The 18178-nt window shown below is 36.2% G+C and overlaps 1 protein-coding gene and 1 long non-coding RNA gene across 5 annotated transcripts in view; one reads left to right on the top strand and one right to left on the bottom strand.

Moving 5' to 3' along the window:
* LOC123875242 (hypoxia-inducible factor 1-alpha-like) overlaps positions 1-13133 on the top strand; it is a 124573-nt gene extending 111440 nt beyond the window's left edge. For 3 of the 4 annotated variants that reach the window (XM_045920978.1, XM_045920975.1, XM_045920977.1), the window contains exons 8-12: positions 2906-3180; positions 3252-3460; positions 3546-3843; positions 3932-4089; positions 11837-13133. In XM_045920978.1, coding sequence (XP_045776934.1) covers positions 2906-3180; positions 3252-3460; positions 3546-3843; positions 3932-4089; positions 11837-12427 — 1531 coding nt within the window. In that variant the 3' untranslated portion in view covers positions 12428-13133. The remainder of the gene's footprint in view (positions 1-2905; positions 3181-3251; positions 3461-3545; positions 3844-3931; positions 4090-11836) is intronic. The other variant, XM_045920976.1, reaches the window with a different exon arrangement.
* LOC123875244 lies at positions 1565-17430 on the bottom strand. The gene is made up of 4 exons (XR_006798108.1): positions 17243-17430; positions 5933-5938; positions 3499-3505; positions 1565-1577 (listed from the first exon to the last, which is right to left on the bottom strand). It is a non-coding gene; the product is annotated as an uncharacterized LOC123875244 (long non-coding RNA).
* Positions 17431-18178: the final 748 nt, after the last annotated feature.

Genomic DNA, 18178 nt, shown 5'->3' on the forward strand with positions numbered 1-18178 from the left:
TCTTGTTCTTTAATTTTCATTTTGTAAATTAAGTAATAACATGTTTGAAGACACTTGTTGTCACTAATCGGGTCCTGTTTAATTATCACCTTTTAAATTTTTTTTATCTTTTACATTATGCACTATTATCGATCAAAATTTTTTTGTTCCTTTAGCAAAGCAAGCTTCTTAGGTTATGAGATCAGATTCTTCATCGATCTAATGGTAAATCTTATCAGGACGACCTTGAGTCGATGCCTAAATATTTTTTCTTGTGATAGCGTCTGGTATACCACGAATGCTTAGCGTTATTCGTAGTTTTCACCGGTGAAATAAGTCTGATAAGAATCTGAGATTACCATAATCTCCTATATTATCATCGTAACGACAATTTCAATTACCAAATTGGTTATCGCAAAATGTTTTTTTGATAACTTTCGAAAACTGTATTTTGTGTCGATTAGTCTTGTCTTTGGAGTTCAGTACCGTGAAGTCATAGAAATTAAAAGTTGTGGTTGAAGAGGCATTTGCTTAATAGACAATAGTTATGTGCTGAAATCTCGTAAAAAAATAAACATATTTTATGGACCTTATATGTAAACTGTAATATGGAGTGATAATATTGTACTGATGGAATAACAAATTAATAATTCAAATACACTATTAGTCTATTAACTATATTGACGAAATGCGAGCTTTTAAACTATATGTTTTTACTCATACCTACAGCACAACTATTAAATTCCATGTAATATTAATTGAACGTAAACCTTATACTTTGAATGTAACGTAGCGTCTTTAGTTACAAATTTTGACATAATAAGGTGACGTCAAACAGATGCCCTCGGCCGTGTAGATATAATTGTTGAATTGCGCTGCCCGTTCAACGGAATCACGGCCAAGGTCAGGTGCATAACAGCTGCTTTGATCTTGTTTAGGTCCTTCAAGTTCCTTGATTTTTTATTTTTCGTTGTTACTTTAACTTATTCATTCGATTAACTCGACTCAACTAACTCAACTAGCTCAACTGTCATTTATGCCCAAGATTTCTTATGATTTCCAATAGAACTTAGAAGTCAACATCATAAATAACAAACTAAAGTCTTTTGGTAGTAGTTCTGTTTTTATGAGGCAAAGGCAGACCAAGTGGCATTTCTCTATAGGCCGGTTAGACGGGACGTCGGATCACAATCTTGCCGGTAATCGATACGGGATAGCCGCGTGGTGTTCTGCGCGCGCACCAAGTTTCACTACCATCCTGGTGAATGGCCGCTTCAAAGAAAACATGGAGGATGTGAGTAGGGGGTGAGAGGCAAGGTCGGGCTTACTACCATCGGTACATCTCCTTCGAACTTTCCAGCCTCCCGTTTAACTATCCTCCTCTAACAAATTCACTTTCGAAATACGGCGTAAATGCAACTACCAAAACACACCCTCTTACGATTTATTGTCTGGCCTAGGATGAATCGGCTTTTTGGCAACGATTGCTGTTACGTCATGACAATTAGTTAAAAACTGGCAATTGGTGCCGACTTCCGCTTAGAAGTTTTTGATACCTTTAGTAGTTGTTGTTTGCTTCATCAAAGTTATTTTTATCACTCTATATTAATCTTGAATAGGGGTTCTTTAGCATCGGCTAACTGACGCGTGATTGTTTTATTTTAGGTCTTGGGAGTTATTTAACAAAATTCAATTTCAAAATTCAAAACATTTTTATCCAATTAAACTTTTACATCGAGCTTTTGAATCGTCTACCACTGGTTCGGAATGCCTTTCAGGTTTCTCAGATCAGAACAGATTGCTTACGAGAAGTTAAGCAGCCAAAGTAAAAGTTCTTAAACTTCAGAAATTCAGATCGCCAAACAACGAAATACACTAGTTTACTACACTATAAAAAGATACATGTAACTGATATAACGTTGCTTACGCAATGAGCTATCTATGATCAAGGAAATAATTCCGTTAATAAAGTTATAATTAATCGATTGGGTTAATGAAAACTTGAACCCTAGTTTACTGTCAACAACATTATTATCTTTAGATTTGTAGTTTTGACGCTTTGAAATCGTATTGACGCAAATGTATGTAATGCAATGTAAAATGAGGGACGATTTGTGGGTTATCTTGGTCGACTCGCTTGACTTTTCTTAATTAATCCCGTAGGTACTTTGTTATTTACTGCATTCAGTTTATGTTGAGCGGCATGTTATAGATTAATTTATGTTTATTCAAATGAGTGCTGGCAGCGTAGCAGTTCACACGTTACTGTTCGTTATAACACGAGTCTTAAACTGTGGCTATAAAGACCATTTACTCATATATTATTACTGTGTTACGTTATAAGATTACCGGCGCGTGGTCCTAGGCCCTAGCTCATTCTAGCTTCATCGTGTACTTATTGCCATTGAAATATTGGAACAGCTTAGTTTACGTGAGAATGTAATTTTTCCCTTGGCACCGACTAATCGAAATTTATAGCTATCATTTATCTTGTTTACGACGTTAACTAAAGATTCAGCTCTTCGGAGGCTCAGTACCATTACTTTCTCTTTCTTAGCTGGTATGTATTCGTTGACAGGCATTCAGTTCCATTTAATTGTGGTAATTCCTTGGAAATTATTGATAAGGTATACTCGCCGACACGTGAATACGTTCACATTTGTTATTGCCTGTATTCTGCTCTAGATTAAGACCGGCCTTGTGATATTGTTGCCTTATTAGACGCGTCTTCATATATCTGACATAGCTGCACCGATAGTTATGACTTACGACTGTACTTATGTTTTCCTATTAGCATTTGCAAACACAATTCACACTACGATAATAATTATTCACTTTGCATAATGACTGGAACGGTAGACCATGTGTTTGGAAATTATATTTATGATGACCGACTAGGTTCTATGTTCTCGTTGTTTGGTTACAGCGGTATCGAGTGCAAAGATGAGGTGTTTGCTGCACACCAAGTGCAGCACGCGGATCTGAAGCCGGTGGTGGCATCCGCCCCGCTTGTCCGTGTGAGCGCTGAACCACCTGCTAACGGCGCTATAGTGGGCATAGTCGCCCCAGAGGAGGAGCGCCCTATACCTGTCACAGAACAAATATTTGTGCCCAGAAAGAAAGAAATGAACAAAGGATTTCTCATGTTTTCTCAAAACGAGGGACTTACAAGTGAGTGGCACTTGAACTGCAAAAGCTTAGGTATCCGTTGCTTGCTTTATTTGATTGAACTACTTAGACAAGAATTTCTCTTTAAATTATTCTTTTTTCAGTGCTTAAAGACGAGCCGGAAGATCTGACGCATTTAGCACCTACGGCCGGTGATGCCTGCATTTCCCTGGAGAACAACAGTCCTTTCGATATGTTCGACGATTTTATGCTGAACGACAACTATTGTAGCCTACTCGGCGATGACCTGGCAAATGGATCTCCTGTAGATTCTTTGATTGCTGATTCCTTACTGTCCTCACCTGAACCACAGGTTTGCACCTTTATTTTGTATTTTATTTACTGCGTCACATTATTTCTTCTTTTTTATGAGTATTTAAATATATTTTTATTTCCAGGAAACCGAATCATCGTGTGAACAGTCGTCACTTTTGACAGAACTTTCATTAGATGCATTCGATAACCGGTCAGATAATGACATTGACGATGGAAATTCGCCGTTTATTCCTACCACCGATGAGCTTCCACTATTGGAACCCGCAGTTATGTGGGGGGTTCTTCCGGATAGTGTTAGCCAAGCAAAACCTCAGCCGTCAGAGGTGCAAACTTCAGCACCAGCACTCCAGCGTTTACTGGCAGCGCCCCCGACCGGGCCGCCTCCACAGGACATTATAACAAATATATATTCAGATCCAGGTCAGAAACTAATAAAAAATATAAATCTGTATTGATTTTTCATTTTCATATAGTTTCGAGATTCTAATTTATGATTACTTTTTTTTAGGGCTAATTCCGAGCAGAAGTATATCTTCGTGGGACACGGGTGTAAAGAGGGTGATGAAGCAAGAAGAGGAGCCGACTGCAAAGCGTGTGAAGCGTAGTCCATCCCCAGTAGCGCCGACTGCGAGGACGCCGTCCTCGAGCGTCCTTATGAACCTCCTGGTGAGCGGATGTGACGTGGACGCCGGCTACATATGTATGGTGCAATGCCGGCCCCGCCAAAAAGCGAAAGCCTAAGATATCTTGGACTGTCTTAAGTGATAACTGTGATATTGCACGTCCAGTGATCGGTAGTGAATTGCGTCATAGCAATAACTAATTAACCGGTGCCCTCCCCACAGAACATTCTGGATCGAATACGAATTTCTTACCAGTGCCGTCAATACTTGTGATATTACTGCCGTTTATACTTTTTCAATAACTAAGTCCATTTCATTTGAACAAAAGTCCTATGACAATAAATATATCAGTAGGTATATATGCAGCCAGAATTGAGACAATCAAATTGTCGAAGTAGGGTGTTGACGCTTGCTGACGAGGACTCTTTTGTAGGTTAGGTAATCTTCCGCGGGCTTACAGCCTGGAGCATTCAGACTTGATGTTTTATTTATGTAGGTGTGGTGCACACCTCACGTCACACAAAATAATTCTAAGCAATCGTTTTAGTCGTATTCTAGTGCTAAGTTTAACGTGCGCATATCGATGTGGTTATGAACTATTGAACTATTTCTAGGTGTACTAAGTTGTAGTTCGCAAAGTGTTCGCGCACTCCAGTCTTATGTTTCTAAAGTCGTTATTAGATTAACCTATTTAATTAGAATTATCAATTTTCGATGATCATCGCTATTTATTCGTTGTAGTTAGGTTACACATAGAAGGCTATCTTTCTCTTGTTATTTTTTTATATAAAAATAGATAAGACTGCCAGCGGCAGTTTAAGTATTGTAGTACACCGGTCGTTGTATAAATTTATTCAGAGTTTATTAGAAAAAAGAAGGTAGTGTTTAGACAGTCCGTAGACACGGTTTGCTAGATATTTAAAATTTACTGTTGTCACTGCCAAATCAAACAAAGTACAATTTAGAAGATGAAATATAGTTGTTGTGTTGTTGAGAATTTCGTTCGATGTGTACAGAGTATGTATCCGTAACGATCGAAATGTTTAGTATTTTTTTATTACTGCTAATGCGTTGAATTTGATTTTTTACTTTATCGTTAAAAATATCTAAGCAGCTACAAAATACTCGAATAAATCACCCAGAATGTGCTTTGTAATAAAAGTCAATGATTTTTTTAATAAATATACACAATATGATAATATTTAAAAGACGTATATGTATGTAGAAATCGTATCGTTGTTATTCACTTTTATAGTCTAAGGTTAACAATTGTATGTTATTTGAAGAAATAGCCTAAATTCAAACGACGAAAATGTTCGATATTAAAAAAGATGAGAACATAGGTGAAATGGTGCACATTGATTTTATTTACCCTACAATATCCCCCATCCTGGTTCCTAATGAAGTATTCTGCTTTAATTATAATTAAATTGAATATAAAAAGATAGATGGAAAACAATGACAATGCAATAATCTTTTAGCTACACTGAGCGAAATTTTCAGATTTCTTTCTAATTTTCTCCTTCCGAAAGGGTTTCCTTTCAAGAGGGAAACTTTTTTCTTTTCCGATTTCGGTTGGAAATTCGGCTATTTCCGTAAGGAGAGAAGGAAGCAAAAGAAAGAAAATTTCACTCAGCGTATTTTTTGGAAACGATAGACTATAAAATATTTAAGAACTATGATTTGGTCTAATAAAAAGATTAAAATAGGGTCTTGGACTGTAGTGACACAAGTGTAAATTAAAAATTTATGACACCCCCAACAAGTGAAGGTTACATTAACTAGAAAAGAGCTGATAACTTTCAAACGGCTGAACCGATTTTCTTGGATTAAAGCTAAGGACACTCTCGATCAAGCCACCTTTCAAACAAAAAAAAAAACTAAACTAAAATCTGTTTATTAGTTTAGGAGCTACGATGCCACAGACAGATACACACGTCAAACTTATAACACCCCTCTCTTTAGGTCGGGGGTTAAATATGATGTGTTTGTATAGCGATAGTTTATGGGGCTAGTTCACATCATTCACATCACATCATTGCATTACTACAGCCCAAGATCCTACTAATGCCAAGCTTGCAATATCAATGTAGGTACATATTTGAATTCCTATTAAGTAGTAAAAAAAATAAGAGAACGTTTTAGTGCCGGAAGCTAAATTATTTTAAATCGAGTTTTCCTCGTATTACTAGTTCTAGACTGGACGAATGCATGAATGTTTGATAAGATAATATTTACACATATCGTAATGATGTCATAGCATATCACGCTGATTATAGCGATTTCCAAGGGAATCAATAAAAATACCAAAGTATAAAGGTGGCTTGCAAGAGAATCATAAAAATCAGCAACTTTACTATTTCAATTCAAATTAAAACAAGAATTTAATATGTTATAGTACTAGTCTTCTGGGTCTGGCCCTAATATAATCTTGACACTTTTTGTTTGTTTTTTTTACCAGTTTTATAATGATTTGAGCTATCAAATGAGTAGAAAACGGGTATAATTAGAACTGCCGACTACTGTGTTTTACGTGGATTCTATAAATTATATCCGAATTGTCTTTATTATAGAGTGCTGAATTTTATATGTACTTATATTTCATAAAGCTGGAAGTTTCTCTGCATATTGTCCCCAACACAGGGAGGAACGATCAGCGACTATGAAGTTTGGATCATGGTGGCATCTCTCTATAAGGAATATTCAGAGTTAGGCACTTTACGAGTTAGTTTCCAAATTATACCCGAATTCAGCAATGCCTGTTTAGTCACCGGCGTTTCCACAATGTGGCAAATTCTTTTATTTCATTCATCAGTAATTCATCCTGCTATACACAATCTCTAAACTAAAATGACGGTTCTGAATATATTCCTATTCTTTTCGTAAAGCTTTATGCGGAAAAGGATAGCACTATTAGTTTAGCAATAGTTTGGAGGTAGTTTGACACAGAATCAGCCAGATTGTAATATTTTGTAAATACGCACACGAGATCTTTTAATTCGTCGAAGGCCTGTCTGTTAATTAATTTTTGTACCGTAATAGACCACGATTAGAGCGAAATCAACGAAATTAATGAGTTGACCGACTTTCATAGAGCCATAGAGAATCTGATCATTAAAATCGACTGCTATAATCAATAGCCTGTCCTAATAATAATATCCAAAATATGCTTTTCAAGTCTTAATGCTTTAACAAGCTCTTGATACGCCAAAGGGCTTTAATTAATTTACCAATATCTTTTAGTATACGCTAACCGTATTTAATCAAGGTTCTCTTATTATTCTTGATATTTCAGTGCAACCGCGTGACACCTATTGTGCGTTGATGTTACTACGTCAGCTATTTCAACTATTTTAAAGAAGGACTTTTATTCAAAGAAAGTGGTTTTCAACCGTCAATAAGTCTACCACTGGTTCGTACTGGTGGTTCCCTTCCTACCGAAAAGAGCCAATAAGGAACTTGGCGGTTGCTGTTTTTGACCCCCGACCCAAAAGAGGGGTGTTATAACTTCGACGTGTGTATCTGTGTATCTGTCTGTGGCATCGTAGCTCCTAAACTAATGAACCGATTTTAATTAAGTTTTTTTTTGAAAGGTGGCTTGATCGAGAGTGTTCTTAGCTATAATTCAAGAAAATCGGTTCAACCGTTTGAAAGTTATCAGCTCTGTTCTAGTTACTGGAACCTTCACTTATCGGGGGTGTTATAAATTTTTAATTTACACTTGTAACAATAGTCACAGTAGTGCTGACAGCAACTGTACAAAGCTTAAACTCATTGAGAACCACCTCCTTTTTGGAAGTCGGTTAACAAACTATGAACGATACCAAAACACAACAGACAGGCAGACAATCATTAATTTTTATACACATATAAGATAGTATTTGACAGGTTATCAGTTTTATACATGACTATAATTGCTATCTGATGAACTCTCGACCGGTTAAGATAACAGGTTTCAAATAATTTCCACTTAAGGTCAAGGATTATTATTATCAGATGTGTGTGATAACAACCGGTATCGACGTTTATTTGTTCTCCGAGGCATGGAAGGAAAGTAAATGACTAAGAAAATTAAGTTGCTAAATTAAAAATGTTTGATAGTTTGTCTTTCAATCACGTCCCAACGGAGCAACGGATCGAGGTGATTTTTAGCATGGGTATAGTTAAACATCTGGAGAGTGACACACGCTACTTTTTATCCCGGATAATCAAAGAGTTCCTTCGGGATTTATGAAAAACTAAATCCACGCGGACATCGGATAATCTTAAATAAAATTTAATCGTCCATTTAGTTGCTGATTGGACCAATGTTGCTAAACGATGAACATATACGATCTTTACCGTCAAATTAGCAGCGGAATTTTAGGCTGAGATCTATAGAGCGCACTTTGACTTTGCTCAGACTTAAAATTGAGTTAAAATGAGACAGATTTATATGAGAGATATACCTTTGTCTCGTTTCAACTCAAGCATAGTCAGAGTGCGACCTATAGATCTTACCATAAGTAACCTCCATGGCCGTCAATTAAAACGAGAGAGGAGATATACCTTTGTCTCGTTTTAACTCTGTCTTAAGTCTAAGTATAGTCAGAGTGCGACCTATAGATCTTACCATAAGTGGCCTCCATGGCTGTCAATTAAAACGAGAGAGGAAATACCTTTGTCTCGTTTTAACTCTGTCTTAAGTCTAAGCATAGTCAGAGTGCGACCTATAAATCTCAATTAAGAGGGCTCTCTCCGTCACTCGTTTCATACAATCGTAGTTCCAATTTCATTTGAATATTAAGCAACCAAAGTCCATGAAATTTTGCAGACATATTATAGAAACTAATATCTATGTCTGTGGTTTTCCAGATTTCTGTTATAATATTCGGTTTCAAAGTTACGCGGTCTTAAAAAATTACATACAAATCTTTGAGCCCCTGTAATTTCAAAACTACATATTTTTAGAAAAATCTAAAACACCCCAGACACAGATATTAGTTTCTAGAATATGTCTGCATTTCATGGACTTTGGTTGCTTAATATTCAAATGAAATTGGAACTACGATTGTATGAAACGAGTGACGGAGAGAGCCCTGTTAAGTGGCCTCCATGGCTTTCAGTGTGCATGATGCTTGGCATGATGTTATGCACACTTGACAATGTATACTTAGCTATCAGTTGGCTGAACGCCGCTTCAAGTTGACTGCAAACTTGACGGTAAACTTGATCGTGTATGTCAAGTTTAACCAACGACAACATTGGAGATCCCGATGCACGGGTGCGCGAGAAATCGTAGTGAAGGATTTGTATACAAGTGTAAATTAAAAATTTATAACACCCCCGACAATTGAAGGTTACAGTAACTAGAAAAGAGCTGATAACTTTCAAACGGCTAAACCGATTTTCTTGGATTATAGCTAAGAACACTCGATCAAGCCACCTTTCAAACAAAAAAAACTAAATTAAAATCGGTTCGTTAGTTTAGGAGCTGAAATGCGATGAGCGATGCCACAGACAGATACACGCGTCAAACTTAGAACACCCCTCTTCTTGGATCGGGGGTTAAAAATTAAGCGGTTCTACTAGTAAAAGTAAATTAAGTACGATATTGGAACTTTCAAAATAACGTGAATAGGTACCTTCTAGGCAAGCGAGGCTCCACCTTAGGCTATATCATCAGCTGCATTGGTGTTATAGCATTCAACCCCATACCTACCACCTACCTATTTAGTTAAAAAAGTTCGGGCACACTTGGTCACTTGACCTCAGAAATATACTTATCGCGGCACGTCCCTTCGATGGCTTCTACGTAAAGTCTTATCTCTGAGAGTAAAAATAAATAAGAGTTTACGCATTAGAAAGAGATATTTGTTAAATTTTAGGCCGCAGTGCTTAGCGAGCTGAATTGCACTTTACTGCGTCTCGATAAGAGTCGCTGTTTGTTTAAACGTCTTAGCGGTATGAGCCTTCTGTGCCTTTAAGGTACTATTATGTATGCTGTTCTAGTAACTTGCTGGTGTCATACTCAACCCTCGCTACGCATATCCCATGGAGAAAGTCAGTGTAAACTACTTTAGATGAAACGTGCCAATTTGGATACTAGTCGATTTTTTATTGAAACGTCTAATAAAAACCGAACTAGTTTTTCTTATCGCTTTTATTGCGCTAGTAAATGTCAAAGATTCAACAAGGGTATATTCAGACTTGTACAACTCCACGATACATATCTTACTGAGGTCAGCGACTTACTAAACATTAATTAAGAAACTAACCAAGATAAACTTTCCAAGTTACATGCAAACGGCACCCAAGTGGGTGTCAACACTTGCGGCAAAATATAATTGAATTAATATAAAAGTACAAGTCAAGTAGTAACAGTAGATTAAAGAAAGAAAGTTTTAGATAGCCATAATGAAACTATTTTGAAGTAACTGATATAGAGCGTACTTACTTTATCTTTGCTCAGACTGCCTCATTTAAAACGAGACAGATATATGTAAACTATATTAAGCTGTCTCTTTTTCACAGTGTATTAAATCTGTGCAAAGCCAAATTGCGCTCTGTAGATCTCAATCTCCCAATAGACAGACAGGACAATGTAGGACTAGACATTTAGATAAATGGATAGGAGAGTGAGTCCTACTTGCACACGAAGGGTTTCTTACTATCGAAGGGTTTCTTACTATCGTATAAGAAATAGCAGTTAAAACTATTTTTAACCCCCGACCCAAAAAGAGGGGTGTTATAAGTTTGACGTGTGTATCTGTGGATCTGTGTATCTGTCTGTGGCATCGTAGCTCCTAAACTATTGAACCGATTTTAATTTAGTTTTTTTTGTTTGAAAGGTGGCTTGTTCGAGAGTGTTCTTAGCTATAATCCAAGAAAATCGGTTCAGCCGTTTAAAAGTTATCAGCTCTTTTCTAGTTACTGTAACCTTCACTTGTCGGGGGTGTTATAAATTTTTAATTTAAGTACACTTGTTTCTGATGTAATCACAAATTCAACGGTTTTAAATTTTTTCCTTTACTTCTCCTTTAAGACATAGATATCTGCCTTTCATGATTCTAGGTCAACGGGAAATACCCTCATGGTTATGATTCCTTTGACCAGTTTTGACAGACACGACAGATAGGCAATAAAGTGATATCTAGGGTCCCTTTTTCCTTTCTAGGTACGGAACCTTAAAAAGCTTACTGCCTAAAGGAGTTTTACTTCAAAAGTTATATACTATTATCGCAAATAAAAATTATGAGATTATAAGCCTTTTAGTCAGAATAATAGAGTTATCAGAATGACTATTGACTAGAATAAATATTGAATAGAATAAATAAAATATAAAAATACTACTAAGAGTAAATAGACGTATGTATTTATACGTTTTTTATGGGGTTTTATTACAAAATATTGCGTGTTTGTGTCACAATATGTGCAAAGTGGGAAGGTAGTTATTTATTTTTTAATATCTATTGTCTATTGAGTTCAATCATTTTAAAAACTCGTAGGAAATGTGGCGAAGTGCGCTAAAGTTTTCCTTATTATATAGATTGTAATAATTTAGTCTCGGTTATTTTATTCTATACGTTTTAGTCGGCCGAAGTAGTATGCAAATTAATACAAAATAATAACTAACATTGTCTCTGTGAACTAGACTTCAAGGTTAAAGCGAATACTTCATTATCCTTAAAGCATCTCTGCAAATAGCCATGTCAATGTGCACCGTTCGTCGTTTCTTAATATTATTAACCATTTCATTTCAGGGTTCCGTAAGGGGAACAATAGTAACATTTGTTTTATCTGTGTTTCAGGACATACACCCGCAAGCGAAGCAGCAGATTCGACAGCAGCTTCGCTCCAACTATCAAGTGTTCCTGAACTCGCCAAGAACATCACCGCAGAGTCCCGTTAATAAAAACCTTCCGGTTCCCGTTATAAACATCATACGATCGGGACCAAATGAACAGCTGATGCGTGCCAATACAACAGCACCCAACCCTCCATTGATACGCACGAGTGCAATGTCTCCACTAACCTTAAACGTGGGCAGCCCAATTTACTCTTTACCCTCGAGCCCTAACACTCCAAATTATAGCCCCGCTATGAGTCCGGCCCAAAAAGATCGCGTGCTAAGCCCATATTCCACTCCCCAATCCTTATCGCCCGCTGGAAGCTACATGTACAGCCCAAATAATAAGCTTCATTCACCGTCTGGCGTTATGCGTGGCTACGATCCATATCTAAATAATAAAATGCAAACAAGTCCCGGATTTCCGCTCCAATCGGATATGCTCCTCGACACCACCATGCCCCTCGCTTCAACAGACTTTTGGCCGGACTCAGAAATGTTGCAAGGCACGAGTGACTTGCTCACAGCATTTGATGACGTTAAATTAGTTTAAGCATTTCGGATGGATGAGTGATTGGAGAGTGATTTCTCGTTTCCGTTGGATGATTGTGGGAGGATTGAATACTGTCTTAGTTTATCGTTCGAAAGCGTTTCCGTATCTGATATCATAAACAATTTTTCACGTTATTCACGACTTCACACAAACATTCCAATAGACGCGGATATAGAAATATATTAATGAAATGGTTGAAATATTTCTGTGAAAGAAGAAATCACTAAAACCAATGCAGATTCGAAAGATTAAACGACAATCCAAAAGGATTCCACGCAAACTTCTCGTAGTTACCTTTTTAAGCCAACGTGTTTTATGAGCGCAACGCAGACGACAAATTTTATTGTTTTTAAAATAGAAAATGTTAACTATTTTGATAAATTTTATAGAATTATATGTAAGTAAAAGACTGGAGACACGTTCGTATCACTTTGAGGTATCATAATATTATCTCCGTATAGATGACCTGCCGTGTATCTTTCCTCATAAATCATGATGAATAAGGTAGGATGTCCACAGAAGAAACAAATGTCTAACTATCATAATAACGTAACGTGGAGATTGAGGAGAGAAAGGATACAAACGTGGACTCAGACTTTTTAGGGTAGTAAGACATCGACATGTCGATTTTTATATTTTCGAGTGGAATCCTCGGTGATACTATGATGTGACTTAGCGTGAAAATGGGTTTTAGAGTATACAAGTATATACATTATACATATTATAAAATATAGGTATGGGTGTAACTTAAGTGTAAGTGAATCATTAGAATCGAGATCGATGGAAACCATATTTGGGCCCAATTGGTTGCAATTAATTGTATAATTATGTTTAGGTAAATTTTTCTTTTTCACCAGGAAAAAATCATATTTTCCGTACTTTCAAGCCCATGCATTATTTAATGTTAAAATTTTTTATTTGAAATTGATATATAATGCGTAAAAAATTACTTCTCACGGCGCCATTTTAACTTTATATGTCAAATATCATGTCAAAAGTACGATTTTAGTCCTTATTTATAAAAAAAAAAATATTAGCCATTTTTAATCATGACTAACATTCCCCTTTCCCCTCCAACTAAGCGTTAAGCTTGTGCTAGGAGTGGGTACGACAATAGTGCAACGGGTGGGGTTTGAACCGCCGACCTTTCGGATTTCAGTCCGCTCCTATAACCGTTTAGCTATTGAGGCTTTCAGACCTTTTATCTTACCTTACCTTTATTTTAAAGATGAACCGTGCTTTTGATGTGACAGTTGAGCCATAGAGTTAAAATGGAGCGTGAGAAGTCATTTTATACGAACTGTAGCCTTGTTTGATTAATTGATTAATTATATTATGTTTTATGAATATTGAAATGTTATAAGTAATTGAAAGTTGTTTAATGGTGAGGATTTTAGGTGTCATATACCTATCCTAGTTTATTTTATTGTATTAAGATCAAAATCTATATACTCAGCTAGAAATAAGAGAACGGTCGAGCTATGAGTTTAGTGGGCTATCATAGGACTTATAGGTATATCGTTTCGACGGCTAGTGCGGTAAGGCACGGGTTCCGAGAGGGTGACAGTTGAATTCAAAATCTAGGCTCTCAACGTCACTGTGACTCCTGCAACCCGCAACGCACCCAACAAGCCATCTCAGTCAAGCGGTATAATGCATGCAAAATGAGTTCTCACGAACCATTTTAACTTTGTGTCAACTGTCATGTCAAAAGTACGATTATATAGTCCTTATTTTAAAGCTGAACCGTACTTTTGACAAGAGTAGCGCGTGGGAACTCATTTTATATGGATAACGTATGGTAGAATTCGCTAAAAAGTTAAAGCTACTAAACGCACGACTTTCGACAGAAGCAAGGCGCGACGGAAACTTTCGTAGGACGTGTTATTGAACGCGCGCATAAATGTGTGCGATTGGAAGACTTAGTGTGTATTATTCCGTTTGAAAAGTAACGGAAAAGAAACAATTACACTAAGAACTTTATCTAAAAGACTCGTAACGGGCCGACATTTTTGAAGCTTGCTCGCGGGGTCGTTCTACCCAAAGGTGTGTAACTACCGCGCCTGTATCTTCACAAGGTAGTCAATTAGTAGCAAGACCTAGGGAAGTCTGGAAAATCTACGATTTATAATAATTGGCCTGATGCCCGCACAATTTGAAAGACGGCCTATAATGACGTATCGATGTGTCCCCTATGGGAGCACTACCATAAAAAATTGTGTCTAAGGGTACATTTTCGACCAATCTATTGAGAGATCAATCAATCAATCAATATTGATCAATCTATTAAGAGTTGACGTGATAAAATGATCCCTTGATCTAGCAATATTCTGGTTGGTTAAAAACACATCTCCGCCCCGCTCGGCTTTAGAGGAAACGCACCCTTATCGAAAATAACATTAAGTACATAGTTTATCTCATGTACACTTTAAGTACAATGTATGTCGACTCGTGAGTCAAACACAAGAATGACATAAACGTCATTAAATGCAATTGTTTTTATTAAAATCTCGATAGTTTATTTATGTAGCTACTTGTAAAAGTTAGTTTTAGTAATATTAGTTTGATTTAATTAGTTATCTGTATCAATTCTCGTACACTTAGTTTATTTGACGTAAAAAAAACGGTAAACTAACCATATATGTAGTTTGTGACAGAGCTTGCTTACTGGAACCTAAAAAAACAATATTGCGATAGCAGCTCATTGTGACGGCAAACACTACGCCTATTGAGACTGCTTTTAAATCTAAGGAATTATAAGTACAGTCTCGGGTTTACAGTATAATGCAGATCAGGCACAGAGACTATAGATAGTGTACGAGATTTGAGACAGTTTTATTTTTAATCTGGACAATAAATGGCGGTCTATAATAATGGAGTACCGCAAAAATACATTATACCTAATTAAGTAGTAAAAGTTAACACTTCTTTAAGTCTCTTTTATAATTATTTCAACACTTTGTTTTTAGATAAAAACATCATACTGCCACTTTCCTTTTCTTTAAAAATGTTTTCGAGTCTTGAATGAGTCGCTGTGCCATAGAATACGTCTTTTCTATCTTCTGATCTAAATATTTCCTATAAGAACATACTTAATATTATTTGAAAATGTAATAATTATGTATTTTTATTTTTTTGATTTTATAATATCATAATATTCTTTATTTGGATGAAATTGTATGTTGTAAATACATAATAAATCAGATTATTTTATATATTTGGAGATTAAAATTCTGTCTATAATAATTTATTGTTGTTTTATTTCGACGTTGAATTATAGGCATCGCAGTTGGAAATAATCGAGTACATTTAAATAAACTACAGATGGCGTTAGGTAAAAAAAGCATTGGATCACATTAAGGTGCCAGGGTACCTATCCATTGAAGTGGAGCGGAGCGGAGATGAGTTCGGCAGACCAAAGTGATGATAAAATTAATACTTCATCTATCATTTATCTAATTGGTCTGCTAAACAAGTCTCTGCGCCACTTTGCTTATAGGATTGACACCCTAAGAGAAAATGTGCTTTCCTACAATGCGGGAAGCGAAAGGTTGACTAATAAAGGCATCTATAGCGCGGCAAACGGACTTCACCAAATAGATCGATAAATCGCCCCCTGCGCAGATTCAAAGTCAGAGTTACTTGATGATATTGTACATGGTAATAAATCGTGATGCGATAGGTTACTGCACTTAGTTATAGTTTGCACCTTGGCAAATTGGAACTGGTCTCAAAATTTCATCAAAAATGGTTTCTGATCCATGTACCTAAATTAACTGGGTTGTAATCGGCCTGCCAGTCTATTTACGTGGGCTATGTTAGGTCTTGGTGAATAAAACCCTTAAATGTCCACATTTAAGCGTTTTTGTTAAATGTTCAGTACAGAGAATCAAGTTACCGGCAAGCAGGATTAGTAATCTGAAATTTAAACAGACGACAATGGGAAGGATGCCTAAAACAGAACAGCTGATGGACGCTCTATAAAGTCCTGTACGTGAGCGGTAAGTATAAATACTACTACTACTACTATTATTACTACTAATATTATAAATGTAAAAGTTTGGGTGTTTGTTACTCAATCACGCGAAAACGGCTGAACGGATTGGGCTGGGAATGGAGATAGATGATACCCTGGATTAACACATAGACTACCTGCGGGATTTTGAAAAACGTAAATACACGCGGACGAAGTCGCGGTCATCAGCTAGTCTATACTAATAAATAAAATTGGAGTGTCTGTCTGTAATTTCGAAATAACTACCTCATATCAAGCTCATATGGTTATTTGAACGATACCAACACTGAATCATACGTTTTTAAAATTTTTGTCTGTCTGTTTGAAAAGGCTAATCTTTGGAACGGCTGAACCGATTTTGACGGGATTTTCACAGACAAGTAGAGGATTGACCAGGGCGTAAAATAGGCTACTTTTTTAACCGACTTTCGAAAAGGGAGTTGTGTTTTTCTACCTATGTACACCGAAATCTCCGAGATTTCTGAACCGATTTGCGTAATTTTTTTTTTAATCGATAGAGGAACTTTGTGACATTGTTTCATAAAAAAATTGGATTCCAACTCCTCAATCCTGATGCTGCAGGGGATCTGGCCAATCCACGCGGGCGAAGCTGCGGGCATCAGCTAGTAATTAATATGTTTTCTTGAAAGTTATTTTCACATCGTTGATTGAATTTGAATTATTGGCGCCATCTACCAATTAGTTTTTCAACTAAGTTTTGTAATAAAATTATCACAAGATGGCGTCTCAGCGAATGGATCAACCATAGATTATGGCACTTAGAGGTTGTCAACTTTCACAATAGGGTATTTTACACCTAGTGAGAAATGATCTAAAAATATTTATTTACGATAGTTTAGGCAATAAGAAAACGGGAAGTGTAAGTATCAGTTCACAAAATTATAAAATAAATTTTATATTTTAATTCGAAATTTTCACTTTTTTTTATCTGTGCAACAATTATGCGAACCGCTAGCCGCCTATGTACCCGCCATAATATTACTACGTCATCATGTCAGTAAATCCTTCCATTTCTAATTGCATGACCACAGTACAAAAGGTTTAAGAATCGAACTGCACGAATTTGGGATTATTGATGCATGGATTAAATAGTTTGGGCTCCCAAATTTAAAAATACTTTTCATCTTTGCGTGAGGCACATGGTTTTTTTCTTTACATTAGTCATTTATTTTTCATCAACAAGCGTGTTATGGAACGATATTTTTAGCCTAATGTATGGGGAACAAGGGAACCATAGACAATTTTCTTACATTCAGGAACGACACACCAATGATATGGATAATAACTCATTTTAAATTAGCAAGAAACAGTTAAAAATTTTAATTTAAATAAATTTTAAATTATAATAATTTAATAAATTTAAATAATTTTATATCATTCATTTAATTCATCATTCATTTTGTCATTTTAAATTGTAATAATTTAATAATTTATCACCGCGTCAGCTTGTTGTTGTTTACTTTAGAATTATTATTATCACAGACTACAATCTAGTATAGAGACAAAATTACTGTGTCAATCTGTCATCTCTAGGAGGTACTGATAGGTACTTTGTGAGCTTACTATCTAGTTTACAGACAAAGTTACTCTGTGCCACTTTGTGATCTCTAGTTCCTGCCTACTCTGTGAGTTTAGTTTACTATACCGATGACGTCATAACATGGCGTCTAGGTAGCATAGCTACCGTTTTCGTCAACTTGCGCGCGAAAATTTAA

This window comes from Maniola jurtina, chromosome 19, assembly GCF_905333055.1.
Source record: "Maniola jurtina chromosome 19, ilManJurt1.1, whole genome shotgun sequence".
NCBI classification, from domain to species: domain Eukaryota; kingdom Metazoa; phylum Arthropoda; class Insecta; order Lepidoptera; family Nymphalidae; genus Maniola; species Maniola jurtina.